Genomic DNA, 18,557 nt, shown 5'->3' with positions numbered 1-18,557 from the left:
GGGGCTCTAGGTACAAGTTGTCACTAGAAGATGTTGAGGATTTGTTAAAAGCGGTCTGTCCATGTCATGCTTGAAGTTGAAGAGGAGAAGGTTCAATTATCAAAACACGAGCTTATGCATGAAGGAATGCAAAAAAAGAAGGCCAGGGTTTTTCTTGTGCACAGCTCCCTTCTAGATACAATTAGAATGGGAGAATCCTATGAGGAAACATTTTCCAGCAACCTAAAAAGGAGGTTTCTTTTTGATAACGACACGGCGCAGCCTTGGAACAAGTATCCCAAGTTGGACAAGCCTCTTTCCTAAATCTTTGCCACTTTTTCAAGCGGTAGGCTTTCTGGCCGATTCCTCTGCTGAGTCGGATAGGATGGCAGCTAGGACTTTGTCTTTTATCAATTCGGCCAGAAGAGGTCTCTGGCTTAAGATATGGTCAGGAAACTCTTCTTCCAAGTTGTGCCTGTGTGGCCTTCCCCCCCAACAAGCAACCATATCTTTGGCCCTGGGTTACAAGAAGCTCTGGAGCGTACAGCTGACAGAAGTCGTTCCCAGAAAAATCAGACTCCCCGAAAGTTTTTTTACCTCGAGGGCAGGGGGGCAGACAGCAGGGTCCATGAGAGAAGGAGGCCAGACCCAAGAAGCATTGGACAGACCACAAAGGCAGAGGTTTGGGGGGGGGGGGGGTCTTGTTTAACCCTCATCAACAGACCGCCAAACTACATGACTACTATGACTCCTGCCGCAGAGTAGGAGGAAGATTTAGGGCTTTCCTCCCAACAGTGGACGGGGATCACTTCAAGCCCTTTCATTTTGGATCTGGTGACCGGGGGGTGCAGACTGGAATTTGATTCCCAGATTGTTCGTCATCAGCCTCCACAGAGAGTAAAAAGGCAACTGCCTTGAGTCTCCAGATAGGAGACTTGGTAGATCAGAATGTTCTGGTCCCAGTCATGAGGGTAGAGCAGGGCAGGGGTTTTATCCCCATATATTTTTGATAAAAAAAAAAGCCCTCAGGGGAAATACTGCCTGATATTGAGCCTTCGTTTTCTAAATCACTCGATCAAATACACACACTTTTGCATGGAATCAATATTTTCCATAAGAAATCTGCTTTACCCGGGGTGCTTTAGGACAACGCTGGACTTAAATGATGCCAACCTGCACATCCCTATTCACCCAGCATAGCAAAAGTTTTTCCAACTAGCAGTAAAATTAGGATCGGAGATCCGGCATTTTCAGTTCAAAGCGCTGCCCTTTGTTTTATCATCGCCTCCACGCATCTCTACAAAAAGGTCCTGGGGGGAAAACGTTGGCCCCATTAAGACAAAAATTCATCTACCTGGGCGACCCAGTAGCGGCTGAGTCGTGTCAGAAACTAGAGAGGGATCTCCAGACGGTACAGAAGTTCCTCCAGTCGCTAGGCTGGATAGTCAACGAGAAGTCTTCTCCGTAGCCTTACCAAAGAGTGACATCTCGGGTATGAGATTCTCGCTGGTTCAAAAGATTTTCCTTCCAGGGGGAAAAAAAAAAAAAAAAAAAAGTTTGAAACTTAAAAATGATGGCAACCAGTGGGTCTCGCTCAGAGATCTCAAGAGCTGTAGGCCTTATGGCCACTTACTTTTCAGCTGCGCCTTGGGCGCGATTCTGCCAGTTATTCCTTCTAAAGGAACTGGGACAGGTCTCCTAGTACTTTAAAACTTGAAGGTACGAATTCCCTCCAAGGTAAAAAGAGAACCCTGTGCTGGTGAAGGTCACCACTTCACCTGACCAGAGGGCTGGAATGGGAATTTCAATATTTCAGAGAATAACGCTCTTATGGATGGGGGAGCACATCTACAAAATGAGATAGCACAGGGTGAATGGTCCCCGGTGGAAGCAAGATCATCATCAAGTCAAAAGGGAGCTTCTGGCAGTGCAGAGTGCCTTAGAGGTTTTTCATGCAGAGGTCAGCGGTCACCACCTGCAAATTCTATCCGAAAACATTGCAACAAGGAGGGTACAAAAAGTCGGACTTTGCAATTCACAGTCCAAAAGATTCTATCTTGGGCCCAGGTGAATCTAGCCTCCATTTCAGCACTTCATCTGAAAGGGACCCAGAAGGGATGGCAGATAACATCAGCCGCTACCAGGTGCATCAGGACAATTTGTCCCTCAACACTGAAATTTTTGCGGAAATTGCCAGCAGGTGGGGTTCCCCAGAGGTGGAACTTTGTTTGCAGCCCAAATGAACAGCAAAACAGATTCTTTTACATTAATTGAGGGGGGGGTGCATCAGTCTCTGGGGATCAACGCTTCAGTGAATGCCTAGTCATTCAGCCTATGCTACACCTTCCTTCCTATCAGACTAATCCCGGAAGTTTCTTCTGGGAAAACACCAATTTGATCCTGATAGCCCCCTTTTGGCCCAAAAGGCCATGGTTTTCATGCCTGCATGCCCTAGCCTCAAAACTTCCAGTGACTTTCCCTACGATACAGGACCTGTAGTCTCAGAGTTCAGTAGCTCGATCTCAGGTGGCATCATTAAAAACAGCTTGGTATCTGAAGAGCAGATACTAAGCTCCCAGGGATTCTCAAACAAGGTGATCAAGACCCTATTTAACTCCCAGAAGCCTGTCACAAGAGCTATATTACTACATAATGTGGAAGAAATGTAACTCTTCGTTGTCTATAAAATTGAAGATTTCTCCCAAGGTTTCATCTATTTTTTTTCAAGAGGGTGCCGACAAGGGTCTATCCCTTAGTACTTAAAAGGTTCAGGCTGCGGTCATAAGCGTTTTCCTTCAGTACTCCCTTTTGGAAGAGCCTGTATAGGGGAGGTTTTTCAAAAGGCAATTGCCAGGTCAAAACCTATGGTTGTCAGAGCATGTCCTTCTTGGGAGCAGACTCGTCCTTCAAGCTTTAGGGTCTGTTCTCGTCGAGCACCTGAAAGGATTGGTCAGTGAAATTGCTCACAAAAAAAAAAAAATTTACATTCCTGGTTGCAGTTACGTCAGTTTGCAGGCTCTCTCAATTAGGGAACCGTTCCACACAATTATGGACAATACAGTGGGGTTAAAAACCGACCCAGGGGGTTTTTGCCAAAAGGTAGCCACTTCCTTTCATAGGTCACAGGATATTGTGCTACCAACCTTTTGTAATTTTCCTAAAAATGAGAAAGAAAGGAATTTTAGTTTTTTTGGATTTCAGAAGGGTTCTTCTCATATACCTAGAGGTTATCAAAACCTTTACCTCTAGGAAATCTGAGGCCTGATTTGCTCTTTTTTTCTGGGACACACAAGGGTAATGGAGCCTCTAAGGCCACAATAGCCAGGTGGATAAAGCAGACAGAAATTGCTGAAGCCTATAGAGTTAGGAATGTTTCTCGGCCATTTGTCAATGCAAATTCAACAAGAGCCTTGTCCACGTCCTGGGCTGAAAGGGCTGGAGCCTCAACATAAAAAATATAGAAGGCAGCCACCGAGTCTAATTTTTTTACCTTTGTTAAAACATTAATCACCTGGACCTCCTCTCTTCCCAGGAACAGGGGTTTGGTTGAAAGGTTCTCCAGGCTGTGGTCCCTTCCTAGACTGGTAAGCTCTGGCTCATCTCATGGATGGTCCTGAAAGAGGACTTGAGAAAAGCCGAGAGACTTACTGGTAACTCCTTTTCCGATAGTCTTCCAGGACAGCTGGATTCCCACCCGGAGAGGTCTTGTATTATGTATACGCTTTGCATGGACGTCCTACGGTTCCCAAGAAATACTGAAGGGGTGAACAAGAGAAACGCCTTTAATCTGGTGGGGTTATCATGTTTCCTGTTCTGGTAGGAGGAGCCCTAGGTCTCATGGGCTGTCCTGGAAGACTCTCAGAAAAGGAGTTACCGGTAAGTCTAACTCAGCTTTCCTCAAGCATTGAATGCTTTGTGCTTTACAAGCTTTCAGGCAGCACAGTTAGCTTCAATCCCAAAAGTCTGTTAGGATTTCCAGTGCTGTGTGAAACAGATGACACACACTGCATGCTGAGAGGAAGGCAAACAGATCCTCATACTCTATATTATTAGCAACAGACAAGAAGTTGCACACTTCTTAAAGGTTCATTTTTACTCATTAAGAATTTAACAATAAACCCAATATGTAGAAATACACATTAATAAAAGAAACACGACAGATGGTCTTCAGGAGTCCACTGTACTTTTTCATGAAGTCAATATAACGAGCAAAGCTGAAGTGTGAAATGCTGTTACCCTTAACAGGCAATTAAATTTCACTTTACTGAATTTAAATCACTAAAAAAGATAAACTGTTACTCTTACGGCACTTTATTGAATAAGCTGTATGGATCAAAATAGTTACATAGTTAGTGAGGTTGAAAAAAAAAGACATCAGTCCATCCAGTTTAACATATGATGTGTGTGTGTGTGTGTGTGTGTGTGTGTGTTTGCTGTTAACCGTACATTGTATAGCCCTTTATGTTGTGGTCTTTAAGGTACCCATCTAATATTCAAATTAAGAGAACAAATGAGCTACCCTTGTGTGCCATAATCCTGATTATGAACAAAGACCAAAAAAGAAGTTGATACAACAAAAGTTGTCCAGCATGAAACTACGGACTTTAAAGGCACATATTGGACAGGCAAAAGGTTGTTTGATAAAAACTTTTACATTTTATTAAACAAGTTTTTGTTAAAAAAGAAAAATCAAAAAATACATATGTGCATCATATAACCTATTAAAACCGAACTCCTAATGGGGAAGAACCTCCATACAAGTTCCAGATAGGTATACAGACATAGTACATAATTAGTTACAAGAGGTACATGTATTGTGCTGGTCTGGACAGGTCAACGCGTTTCGCATTTACGCTTCTTCAGGACCTCAGGCGATTGTTCAGTTGGACTGAACAGCCGGACATGAACGAGGACACACATTAAATGGCAAGGGTCCCCAAAAGACCCATTGGAAATATGGGATTATCCACCCCTTTCTTTTAAGATAGAGGCACATATCTTTAAGTACTGTTTTCTTATAATAACAGAACCCAAGACTACAAGTTATGTTCATGACTTGGCTATCTGGGTATCCTTATCCTTGAATATTTGAATCGTCTATTTCCTGACAAAAAATTTAGAAAAAACAGATAAAAAAGGGAAAGGCATAACAATCTCTTGAGCAGCATACATACATCTTTGCAGCTCACAAGGCTTAAATTTGTTGCCTGTTAATGTGTCACCTGCTGCCCGGCTGTTCCTCATTTAAGACCACTTGAAACCATAGGTGGGTTTCTCCCCCATTGGCTGACGATCTGCCATGGATGACCTGGTGTAGTGCATTACAGGAGGTTGGTCGATGCATTGCTTTTGAAAATCATTGTCATCATAATAAGTGAATGAAAAATGTGAACACACGATAATGTCTATCGGTCACTAACTACATACTTTGTCTATCGTTGAGAGTACCTAATCGCCTGAGGTCCTGAAGAAGCGTAAATGCGTTGACCTGTCCAGACCAGCACAATACATGTACCTCTTGTAACTAATTATGTACTATGTCTGTATACCTATTTGGAACTTATATGGAGGTTCTTCCCCATTAGGAGTTTGGTTTTAATATGTTATATGATGCACATATGTATTTTTTGATTTTTCTTTTTTAACAAAAACTTGTTTAATAAAATGTAAAAGTTTTAATCAAAACAACCTTTTGCCTGTCCAATATGTGCCTTTAAAGTCCGTAGTTTCATGCTGGACAACTTTTGTTGTATCTTCTTTTTTGGTCTGTGCCCATCTAATAGTTTTTTTAAACTATCAATGCTCCCTGCTGATACCACTGCTTGTGGAAGAGAATTCCACATCCTTACTGCTCTGACAGTAAAGAACACCTTACATAGTTTAAAGGTTAAACCGTTTTTCCTCTAGTTTAAGTTTCTCTTAAAAGCTTGTTCCTTATGCTGGGGTCACCAGTATAGTATTTGTACATTGATATATCCCCTCTCAAATGTCTCTTCTCTGGAGAGAATAAGTTCAAAGCTTGCAGTCTTTCCTCATAGCTGATGTCCTCCATTCCCCCAATTGTTTTTGTTGCCCTTTTGTGGACTATCTCCAGTTCCAGCTCATTCTTTCTGAGGACCGGTGCCCAGAACTGGACGGTATACTCAAGATGTGGCCGAACCAGAGTCTTGTAAAGCGGGAGAATAATCTCTTTATTTCTGGAGTTAATCCCCTTTTTTATACATGCCAGTATTCTGTTGGCTTTGCTTGCAGTAGCAAGGGAATTCCATGCCACTGCCAAGACTGTTGTCCACTAGTACCCCCAGGTCCTTTTCCATCTTAGATTCACCCAGAGGTTCCTCCCCTAGCAAGTAGCTTGCATTCGTGTTTGAGACACCCAAGTGCATTACCTTACATTTTTCAACATTAAACCTCATCTGCCATGTAGTTGCCCACCCCATTATTTTGTTCAGGTCCGCTTGTAAGGTTTCCACATCCTGTATAGAAACTATTGCCCTGCTTAGTTTAGTATCATCCGCAAATAGCGTGATTGTGCTGGATATCCCCTCCTCTAGATCATTTATGAATAAATTGAACAGGATTGGTCCCAGGAGAGAACCTTGGGGGAACCCACTTTCCACACCCACCCAATCGGAGTACTCCCCATTTATCACCACCCTCAGGACTCGCCCTTGGAGCCAGTTCTCTATCCAGGTACTCACCCTAATTGTTTTCAGCGAATTTAACACTTTTTTTCAGTGGCACCTCATGCTTTTAATCTGGTTTCGTTTTATGCCCCTTCTTTGAGGGCTCTACACTTTGCAGGTCTCCCAGCTCCCTTTTTCAAATGCTTCACTCCAGGTCTTCTAGCTCCTGCCTCTGAATGCCTTGCTCAAGGTCTTCTACATCCCTCTTATGCATCTTTGCTCCCCATTTCAGATGCCTCGATCCAGGTCTCCTACTCCATCTTAGAGAGGTCTTGCTTCAGGTCTCCAAGCTCTCCATTTCAGATGCCTTGCTCCAAGGTCTCTTGGCTCCCCATTTCAGATGCTTTGCTCCAGGTCTCCCAACGCTCTTCTTCAGGTCTCCTTGTTTCTTCCAGATGCCTTACTTCTGGTCTCCTATTCTCTTAAGGGCCATACACACTAATATTTTCTGAAGACTTTTTCCTTTAGACTTACCAAAACCATATAATATGAGGTCAAACCTAAACACTTTCAATTTGTATGCAATCTGGCAGACCCTTGCACTACATAGAAAAAGGTAAATCTGAAGGAAATCTAACCACAAAAGTTGAATAGTGTGTATCCAGCTTTAGACTCCTCGCTTCTGGTCTCCTAGCTTCCTCTTTAAGATGCCTTTCTCCGGTTCTCCAAGTTTCTATCTTCAGGTACCTCAATTTATATTTCCTTGCTTCTTTCAAATGCTTTACTCCCGCTCTGCTAGTCCAATTAGATGCCTCAGTCCAGGTCTCCTACACCTTTATCCAAATGCCTCACTCCAGGTCTGCCATCTCCCTTTTCTAGGTGCCTTGCTACAGGTCTACAACAATCCTCATTCATACACCATGGCACTTTTGTCCCTCTCCCATAATGGCTACCGTTGCCATTCACTTATCTTCCAAGCTCTCTAGGCCCGCTCTCTACCCCTGTAGTGAGTCTTGGATTTTTTTTTCCCCAAGTGTCAAAATAAGCCAGCTCCAAACAAAAAGGTTTATTTTGTTTTTAATATAGAAAAAAAGGGTTAGAGTCTTGTCATATTTTTATTACCAACTGTATCCCTATTGGGATGATTAGCCAATTGCTTCCTGTCACAACAAAAAAGAAGAAGGATAGGAAATCTCTCCAACAAGCAACATCGCCAAAAATCAAAAACACATTTTTAGTAGAGTAGGTAAAGGTTAGAATTTCTGACAACTTATTGCCATCTCTAATATAACAAAAAACTATCAGCGCAAAACCAAATATGTGATATAACACTCAAAATAGGTAAAAACACTGTGCGTGAATAATGTACTGAAAAAGTGCTTGAATATCACTGTGCATAAAACATATATAGCCGGCAGCATACACCAATCGTGTTCACATCCCACAATAAATCAAAATAAATACAAAAACTGTGCTGCGCCAGACGTGCACCAATAAACATAAATGATGTTAATATAACCAATATCTGAAGTCCATACAAGCTGTGATTGTGCTCAAAATCCAATAAATGTGCATTAGTGTCCAAATCAGAAATGCAATCTGGTGAAAAGTGCACACCAATCTGTGAAATCCCTCCACCTGCTAGATTGGCCTCTCACCTCCAAAAAGGACCCAGACGGGCCAGCAAAAGCATATACTGAGGATATCAGACTCCTGGAAAGACACTCCAGCCTCTCACCTCCGGAGGTCTCAAGACACAGGACATGCGATGCAAAATATAAAAGGGAAAATATAGTGCTCTCCGTTTCAACAATCAGGCTTTATTGAGGAAAATAGAAGTTTACTCACATGTACAGGGCACTTCACCGTGCCTGCTGTTATGGCAATAATAGCGTGTCACTCGAGAGATGTTCGGCGTCCATCACGCAAGCTCCGCCCCCTATACGCGTTACGACGAGCGTATGGCTCCAACGTCTTCCTACCGAGGAAGACGTTGGAGCCATACGCTCGTCGTAACGCGTATAGGGGTACGACGAGCGTATGGCTCCAACGTCTTCCTACCGAGGAAGACGTTGGAGCCATACGCTCGTCGTAACGCGTATAGGGGGCGGAGCTTGCGTGACCGACGCCGAACATCTCTCGAGTGACACACGCTATTATTGCCATAACAGCAGGCACGGTGAAGTGCCCTGTACATGTGAGTAAACTTCTATTTTCCTCAATAAAGCCTGATTGTTGAAACGGAGAGCACTATATTTTCCCTTTTATATTTTGCATCGCATGTCCCGTGTCTTGAGACCTCCGGATGTGAGAGGCTGGAGTGTCTTTCCAGGAGTCTGATATCCTCAGTATATGCTTTTGCTGGCCCGTCTGGGTCCTTTTTGGAGGCGAGAGGAAAATCTAGCAGGTGGAGGGATTTCACAGATTGGTGTGCACTTTTCACCAGATTGCATTTCTGATTTGGACACTTGGACACTAATGCACATTTATTGGATTTTGAGCACAATCACAGCTTGTATGGACTTCAGATATTGATTATATTAACATCATTTATGTTTATTGGTGCACGTCTGGCGCAGCACAGTTTTTGTATTTATTGCCATCTCTACCTTGCTCTTCCAATGACAACCACTAACCCCATTCTTGATATCACAGGCAGAGAAATGAAGGGAAACCTCCAAAATGGTGTTCAACACAAATTAAAACCTGACAAAATTGAAATGATTAAAACTATATGCAGAATTAAAAATAATGAATTTGCTTAAAGTTAGGTTTTGGTTACAATGGGCATATCCCATGCCAGTAAATGGGCTGTTCACCATCTCAAAGATGCATACCTGGGTGATAAAACTTTACCCACAGCTGTAGCACACAGGTTTAATTGTCGTTCTCTGCAGGAGCTAGGTCTGTTTTATTATAAACCTCAAAAAGAATATAAATCTCAGTTCACAAGACAGCTCCTTCAGGTTATCAGGTTAGAGAGCAAGAAAACAAAATCTGCTGTGGTCTAGATGGGTCAATCTCCTGTTCATTGAGTTGGAAAAATCTGTGTTTCAAGATCTGATGTCTTTATAAGTGTACTGATCTAAACAATTGTTGAAGCACTGCATCCAGTTGTAGTTATGTTCCAGGACGCAATCCGAATAACCAAAACATTATTTAATTTGTTGTTTAAAGACGTTTTTGTGGCCCATAGTTACCACAGCTGTCCACTGCAATGCATGCAAATCCATAGTTGCTAGAGATTAGTGGCCATGCAGCACTACCCCAAGAGCCCCACAATTGAATTCGACTCTTGGGGTAAAGTGCCAGATGGCCACCAGTCTCTAGCAACTATCTACCTCCATAATTTCACTATTCATTTGAGCATCACATAACACGTATTCATAATTGGTATTACTGTATATTTTGTTTTGTTGTAGAATTTGGTCCCCTCATACTCCTGAAGAAACGGGTTTATGAGAAACATGTCGATATTGGCTGACTACACGCACATTTCCCCTTTGGATTAACACCTTTGTGGTGCAAGCTGGCATTCCCCTGTGGTTGCAGAATAGCCATGTAAGAGGGACTTATCTTTATGGCCTTATTTTTTAGTGAAAAGGAAACAAAAAAAAAAAAAAAAAAAAAAAAAAAAAAAAAAACAACACACCCTTTAGTGATGGTATTTGTAATAAAATTATGTGATTTTAATCTGGTGTAATTTCCCTCGATGGTACGAAGTGAAATCCTGCTGCCCCACTTTACTCTTTTTCCAACAAAATTAGTGTTTTAGGATGTAGGTACCTTCATATAGGGTTTAACACCCATGTACTAAGCACTTAAACTTTTGTACATAATACCCCATTATTAGGAATTACCCCCTAGAGACCATGCTGCAATGTGTTGCAGCACATGTGTTTTGGAGGTATGCTGGGGTGCCATTAACAATAAATGCCACTGAAGTATACCAACACAAGTAACGCACACCACCACAGCACAGTGCATGGGCCCCTTCTACCTAGGTTTGGCTCCTCCAGCTAATATTCACTTTAATTTCTCGCTAGGCATAGCACGTTATAAAAAAATCAATTACACGTCATGTACAGCATTTAGCTCAAAAGTTAAATAATTAAAGTTTAAGAAAATATCCTTGAAGAAAAAACTATGTGATATACAAGTACTATTAAAATGTGCAAAGGAATGACAACCCAAGATGGTTTTACTTTCATTTAAAGTAGAATAAGCAGATTCTTCACCCCCTCTGCTCTTAGAGATTGATATGTAGAGCAGCCACCATCAGAGGAGCGATGTCACTTGTAAATACAGAAGCAGTGCTTCTGTATTTACAAGTGAAAGTAGCAAGCAGCCAGCATGTGACTAGCACCCTAGGTAGCGGAACTCCGGCAGGCAGCAGTGTGGGCTCAAGGGGCAACTGCTTTGGGCCCCATGACAATGACTAGGCCCTGGGCAGCTGCCCCTTTTGCCCCGTGTTAAAGACAGCCCTGATGCTGTCACATTTGCTTGGGCTTTCAACCGAACTGTCAAACCATTAAATGGCTGGTGTCATAACTGATCACATGTGCAGCACAATGGAAATTTCTGATCAAACAAAGGCTGAGATGGCAGCTTCGTTGGCGGAGGAAGGAGGGGTGCAAGTTCCCCTTTAGGAACATTTTCAGCAAGTACAGAAAATACCTGTTGATCTTGCCATAATTGCAGCATCCTTGTCACTTTCTGTGAGCTGAAAACACAAACTATGTTATCTTCTGTGTGTCTCTCATCCAACCCCCCCAACCCCCACGCAACCAAGTGGATCGAGGTCCGCCAAAAGCACACAAAAACACACACACAGACACACACACACACACACACGCACAGGTCAGCACTCTCAGCCATTGGCAAACCTTCGACTTAAAGGCTGGTTTCGGTCAGACCGGCTGCCATACACACGGGCCGAATGTCGGACAGTTTCTACTGAACCAGTGGATGCAGCCCGACATTCAGGCCGTGTGTACAGAAAAATCTGTTATTTGCCAGGATTACCAGAAAAGATAAGTAAAAGAAAAGGTCTTTACAAAAACAAAATATAACCACCTCCCCTATGGACTATTAAACTGCAATATGTTACATTTTAGGTTTTTGAGCTTAGACAGACAAAGTATATGATGGCTTCATGTTTGGACTAGCCAACTCCTTGAAGCCTACATTAAACCTAACCAAAGTAAATGACCCACCTGCAGGCAAGCCAAAGTCCCACAAGGATGGGTACAAGGTTTTGCAGCCTCATCTGGGCTGATTTAATAAAGGCAAATAGGCTGTTTACTTTGCAAGTTAAAGTAGATCTAAAGGCAAAAAATTTTTGGGGGATAAAGTGGAGAGGGATTAGGACACCGTTAGTTTTTATAGTAGCCTGTGCTTCTGTTAAGGGGATTCACCCTCCATTTGTCCCATTTACCATTATCATTGGAAGTAAAAGTAACGAAAATCCCACATTTTGGGTTGTCCCCATAAAAGTAATAAGAGGAAAATCATCCAAAGGGGTCACTAGTTCTGGTGACCTGGGGGTCCAAAAAGAATTCTCTTCATTTGCAGGGGATTTCCTCTCACTTCCTGTTTGCTTATGGGACAGGAAGTGAAATCTCTGCAATGGGATACAGATTGTAAAAATATATATATATATATATATATATATATATATATATATATATATATATATATATATATATATATATTACACTTGCGCGACCTAAAAGTCCAGCGATTTTGCCGGGACTTGAAGCAATGCCTATGGACCTCATAATGCCAAAAAAAATCTCCCCAAAGTAGTGCAGGGACTACTTTGAAGTCGCACAGATAGGAATGGTACTCATTGAAAATCATGGAGTACGACAAATCTCAGGACAAGATGCCTTACTCTACCCAAAATGAAAGTGTTTTGCCTATAGTTTTACTTTAATCTTTCACTTGGCTTAGTGAATGAGGTGAAAATTACCTTTTCAATAAATACCCGTGCAAGGAAAAAAACCTCCTTCACTAAGCTAAGTGAAAATTCCCTTGCAAAGTGAACAACCTATTTGCTTTTAGTACATCAACCCCAGTGTGTCAATTGTGGCAAAGTTAATCCAAACTGAGAACATCTAAAATCATACACGGCACATATTTCAGATAACAACCCTAGCAGCTTAGCCATAACTTGCACCCGAAAGGGCTTAATATGCATCAACCTACAGCAACGGACATTAAATACACCTGGTACAGGTATATACACTGCATAAATGCTGAGGCATTGGTTACGGGATGAGGCCTTTAAGTTGACGTCATATTAAGTCATTTTGGGTGCAGTTTTCAAGTCATGTATAAACCACTAGGGGTTGCTCTACGTATGGCCCTGTGCATTCAGAAATTAAGGTTTGGCGGTCAGAAGACCCAAATTTAGGGCCCTGTTCTTCGGAAATGAAGGTCCAGAAGGCCGAAAACCCACATTTAGGGCCCTGTGAATTCAACAATGAAGGTCCAGAACTCGGAAGACCCACATTCAGGGCCCTTCCATTCAGAGATGACAACAATCTGCCTGTAGGACCATTCACCTGTCCCTAATCACATGCAATCCCTTAGATGTTTGTTTACATGTGAAAAGTCGCAACATCTGTCGGCCCGCCATTGATTTGTAAAGGCTTCCTGGATGCGGCTGATTGCAAAACACCAGTGAACCCAGCAACAGGAATACAAAAAATCTTGGCAATGCATTGATCTTATTGGCTGTGAGTATGAGGCTTTAAACAAAGAAGGATTTTCATTTCTAAACATCTGGTAATTGACGAGATCCTTTTGGTTTATCACAGAGCAGTCCCATTCAGCCTATTCTTTGGTCCCTCATCAGCGCTTCTGGCGCCTCCCCCTTGCTAAGTGCCCAGACGCACCCTCTGCTCCCTCCTCTTAGTCTGTGATTGACAGCAGCAGGAGCCAATGGCTGCTGCATCCATGTACAATGAGGGGAGAGTGAGAGCTCCCAGGCACAATCCTGGATGGAGATTGGGCTCAGGTAAGGATTTTGGGGGGGGGGGGGGGTCAAAGGTAAGGATTTTAGGGGGGGAGGGGCGGGAGCTGGAAAAAGAAGGTTTTTTTACTTTAATGCATAGAATGCATCAAGGTACAAAAGAAAAAAAAAATACCCAGCAAGGCAATGGCATAATGTGCTAGAATGCATCACATACTAACACATTATGAAATACTCACTGCCTACAGCGCCTCCATCTTTCCCCGGTCTTCCATCCGGGTTCGCTGGCTCCAGTCCTTTGAATGGCTGAGCAGCAATAATGTCACTCCTGCGCACGGCTTATGGCACAGAGCTCAGAAGGGAAAGCATGCTGTCCCTTCAGAGCGCATGCACCAGTGATGTCACCGGCTGCATCCAGTGTGAATATCTTCTAAACACTGCAAGTTTAGGAGACATTCACTGTACCTATAAAGCAAGCCTTATAATAGGCTTACCTGTAGCTAGACAAACAAACACTTCCAGCGCACAAGAGGTCTTCTTTGGTAAAAAGAAACACGGACAAGGTATTCCAGGACTAGATGGATGCCGCCCTCCTCAGATGGGGTAATCCGATAGATGCTAAAACATAAAACAGAATGAAAAGGTGCACGCACCTAGTGCATTACCAAAAAAAAAAAAAAAAAACATTAATGAATAAAAAGTGGGTACTCACAAAGCAGCAACTATTAATGAGCCATAAAACCACACAATGTTGAGCAATAGGGACACATGTGCCGTATCACATCAATAGGTACAAGCTGACGCGTTTTGGGGGGCACACCCCCTTCCTCAGAGCCAAGCTAAAAGTAAGCTGGTAGCTCAGCTCTGAGGAAGGAGGTGCGCCCCCCAAAACACATCAGCTTGTACCCCTTGATGCAATACGGCACGTGTCCCTACTGCTCAACATTGTGTGGTTTTACGGCTCATTGATAATTGCTACTTTGGGAGTACCCACTTTTATTGATTTTAATATTCAATAAATAATTTTGGTAATGCACTAGTAGGTGTGTCTGCCTTCTATTCGGTTTTATTTTAGGCTTACCTGTAGGTACAAGTTCAAAAGCAGAGTTTACTACTGCTTTAAACCCCCTTCTTTAAGCTGGCACCATACAAAAAAAAAAAAAAATACATTTAAAAAGAAAATTAAACAGTTTGGAGGCAGTTATTCTTGGATACTCCACAGAAAAGAGTTACATTTTATACTGCAGCAAAACAGCTGAGTCATGCTTTTAACGCTTACATGTCCAGGTAGCAAAAATTATACTTAGAGGATCAGAACTTTTATTCCCATAGAAAAAAAAAAAAAAATAAATTAGAAAAAAAAAAAAAAAAAAATCACAAGAAAGTCTTGATTGAAAATGATAAAAGGTATGCTGTATGAACATAGTATCTCCTCTGTGTCGAAATGGATTCCCAACTATAACAATTTAGCTGTTGTCTAGAAAGGTGCAATTTACATATTACCATATCGGGACTATTTGTATGAATAATCATTACATAAGTAGTGGGTCCTCTATGGCAGCATGTCATGAGTGTTATATAAGGAGACAAGTTAATTTGACTCAAAACTGCAGAGGAGATTTGACGTAGAAGGTGATTAAGGTTCAGTAACATTCATTCAGAACAAGCCTAGTATCAGAATCAATATAGAACTCATCATTTATCAGCAAAGATTGGTGCAAACATACTTCTCTAGAATCCGCAATTAGCTGATCTATAGGCAATTGCCCTACTGCGTAGATCTCCTACTATAAAATGTCTCAACTTTGTGTAAAACACAATCTAAAAAACATATTTAAGTATTAACAAGTAAAACAAAAGCAGCAAAACCAAGATCATAAAAATAAATCTCATACTAAAAATCAAATAATAATACTACAATAATAAAATATAAACCCCCAAAAAAAAAATATTAAATAAAAAAAAAAAAAACCACCACAAGTATAACAAAGCAGAAAACCAAGTTAATAAAAATAAAAATCTAAACACAATTAAAAACATTTTTATAAGCTACATAAACCGAGCCATTCTTTTTAAAACGAAGGATATTAAAATTGTGTTCTTACCTGAAGTTCACACCATGCGACCTCCACCCATGTTTCTGTATCCAGACCCTTATAAACTGTTTTAAAGGAGCCTCTTCCAATTTCAATGTCAAACTTCAAAAACCTTCCATCAGGGGAAGTAGAAACCGCTTTCATATCTTCTTCATTGTCCTCTTCTTCCTCCTTTTTGGACTTTGGTGCCTCTTTAAGTGTGTCCGGTTCATCTTTTCGCTCTTGGCTAGTAGGTTCTGGTGGTTTTTCTGCAATGTTCTCTATGGAAGCCCCTGTCTTAGGCTCACTGGTCTCGGTGGTAGATCCCTGGTCACTGGTCCCATGAGCCCTCTTAGCAATGGCCCTTCTGGTTTTAGAGATAGGGATGACCTTGCTCTGGTGCAGAGATTCACTCAGCTCCAAAACCGATGGCTCCTCTTGATCAGACTCTACCACAGTCCTCCTCAAGAACCTCAGCTTGACCGTTCTCAAGTCCTTAGGAGCTGGCACAAGCTGGGCATCTTTCACCGAGTTCAGCATTGCAGTGTCCATGATATTCCCACTGCTGTTCAGCCCATGAATATTCATAGGACTCTGAGTACAGTCATTGGGTTTTGCAGGACACTCACTTTTGATCCCTTGAGCCTTTTTGTTATGCACCCCACTTTCCATTAGATTTCTAGTTGTAGATTGTGAATCATGTGTCCCTGCTCTTTTGGATGCATGGTCCATATCAGTTTAAAAAGAGAAAAAAAAAAAAACTCAACAGATTTCCCTGCAGGAGGCTGTGACGCAGAAAGATGCAGTTGCAGTAGTTTTTTTTCTCCTAAGCTCCCATGATAAGGTTATCAAAGTCTGCCCTCCCAGATCACTGCAGATCCTCTGTCAGTCCAGCAAGAGTAGATCTCATCAGAAAGCCATAGGAGCCTACGGGATTGAAACAGATCATTAGAGTCACAAGCACAGTGTGGGCCCCCTCCACCCCTCCCTGCACACAGGAGCTGTCCAGCACTATGTCCCATCCACCCAGATCTGCAAACACAAGTAGGGAAGTGGACTCTGCTTCCTGACATCATAAGATCACACATGTGCTAGGGTCAGCATGATCACTACAGGCTTACCAAGGGGGTGTGAGCAAGAGCTTACATGTTAGAGGGGGGGGGGGGGGTTATATTCCAAAAAAAAAAGGGGCATAATATATGTAATATAAAAAAGGGGTGATGGCTAAAATAATTCAGATAAATAATTGGTCAGCAGACATTCTTTATATTATAGGATGGATCCTGAGCATGCACATGGGAAGAGAGATGCCGTAAGCTGGCATCAAGGCCTCACCATCCTATACAAAAGAGGAGAATAGGTGGGTACACTTAAAGTAGCAGGCCTAATCACACCCATTGGTAGACATTGGTATTAGGCCTGGCATGCTTATTACAAAGTAGGTACCAGGCCTTCCATCCTTGCCTCTGCCAGTGCATGGGTAAGCATCTCCGGCCATACAAGTGAATGAACACTGAAACATTCAGGATATGATGAATGTGCAGCGTACAGCCAAGGAGGTCCCGCGTGGCCCCCCTGCGATCACAGGCTTGGTGATTAACCCATGCATTGCTGGCTGACAACAGGGTCTGCACACAGTACAATGGGGCTGGCAAAGAGCACATGCATGCTACAGGGTGGGGAGAGGGAAGACAATACTCACATGGATCCAACAGGACATCAGCAAAGAAAGAAGAATACATAACTTCTCCCCCTGTATCCAGTGCCCCCCACCCTACCTGAGTTAGGGAGGAGCCCAGCCACCATGCCCCTATGCACTCTGCATTACACACCCAGATCACAGGACTAGGGGGGAGGAGGGGTGGGTGACCTGCTGCTTCCCCAATACATCTCTGATGTGTGCAGCCCGCTCCTCCCCGCCCCCTCTGCCTGGGCTCGCTGCTCCGGGTGGCGGCTCTCTGCTGAGATCTCTATTGAGCACACCGGCTTCTGGACAAGGGGAATGCCTAGGTAGGCATTACAGAGAGGAGGGACGGGGCGGGGCGCGGGGAGGGGCCAGCTGACAGCTCTGGACCCAGAACGATGGACTGTCAGCGCTGGACCCGCCCACACGTCATACAGTGCTGTGCTCTCACATCCTACAGAGCGGACCAGAGAGGGGACTGCTGGCCAGTCTATTCATACAGAAATATGAATTAAAGTCTGCATACAGATCCATACACACACAGATGATGCCTGATACAGGAGATAGAAGACAATCACTACAATCTATAGGCTTCAATGTATACCTAAAGACATTTTTTCATTTAATATAGAAGAGTTAAACTGCTAACTGTTCTCTTTGCCATCTGTGTCCCCATAGGGAGATTTCCCTTCATTTCCTGACCTATAGGCTAGAAATGTAGTGAGAACTTTAAAACGAGATTAAATCTCCCTCTAATGGCCATACACCATGCAATCCGATTGTACAATCTCCTTTAGATTTTCCAAAAAAACTTTGAAACACGAGGACACACCTAAACAATGCATTTTAAATATACCAAATCAGACAGGCCCTTGCACGACATAATTGGTGGCTAAAAGGTTGTATAATCAGAGTGTGAAATGGCTCCTTTCACACTGGCTTTTCGCACGGCAGACTCAGTTTTGCTCAGCGGGGATCGATCCACCGATCCCCGCTGAGCAGGCGGATTACAGGTCGGTCTCCACTTACTTTGCAGAGACGGAGCTGTCAGAGCCCCGCTCTCCTCTATGGGAGATCGTTTTTTTTTTTTTTTTTCATCCGGACCGTCTGTCCGTTTTCATCCGCTCTTATCCGATGAGATCCTCCAGACAGATGGAAAATAGGGTTTCTGTCTGTCTGGATTTCACAGACCGGATCGGAGAGCAGCGGGTGTC

The 18,557-nt window shown here is 42.8% G+C and overlaps 1 protein-coding gene across 2 annotated transcripts in view; it reads right to left on the bottom strand.

Moving 5' to 3' along the window:
- WNK2 (WNK lysine deficient protein kinase 2) overlaps nt 1-17,492 on the bottom strand; it is a 403,248-nt gene extending 385,756 nt beyond the window's left edge. Inside the window, exons 1-2 of one of the 2 annotated variants that reach the window (XM_082265480.1) lie at nt 17,438-17,492; nt 15,690-16,586 (exon numbers count right to left, since the gene is read on the bottom strand). In XM_082265480.1, coding sequence (XP_082121606.1) covers nt 15,690-16,391 — 702 coding nt within the window. In that variant the 5' untranslated portion in view covers nt 16,392-16,586; nt 17,438-17,492. Of the gene's footprint in view, nt 1-15,689; nt 16,587-17,361 lie in introns of both variants that reach the window. The other variant, XM_082265479.1, reaches the window with a different exon arrangement.
- Between the last annotated feature and the right edge of the window lie 1,065 nt (nt 17,493-18,557).

Source organism: Pelophylax lessonae (genome assembly GCF_965119305.1).
Source record: "Pelophylax lessonae genome assembly, chromosome: 8".
NCBI lineage: Eukaryota > Metazoa > Chordata > Amphibia > Anura > Ranidae > Pelophylax > Pelophylax lessonae.
This window is presented reverse-complemented; position numbering and strand designations above follow the sequence as displayed.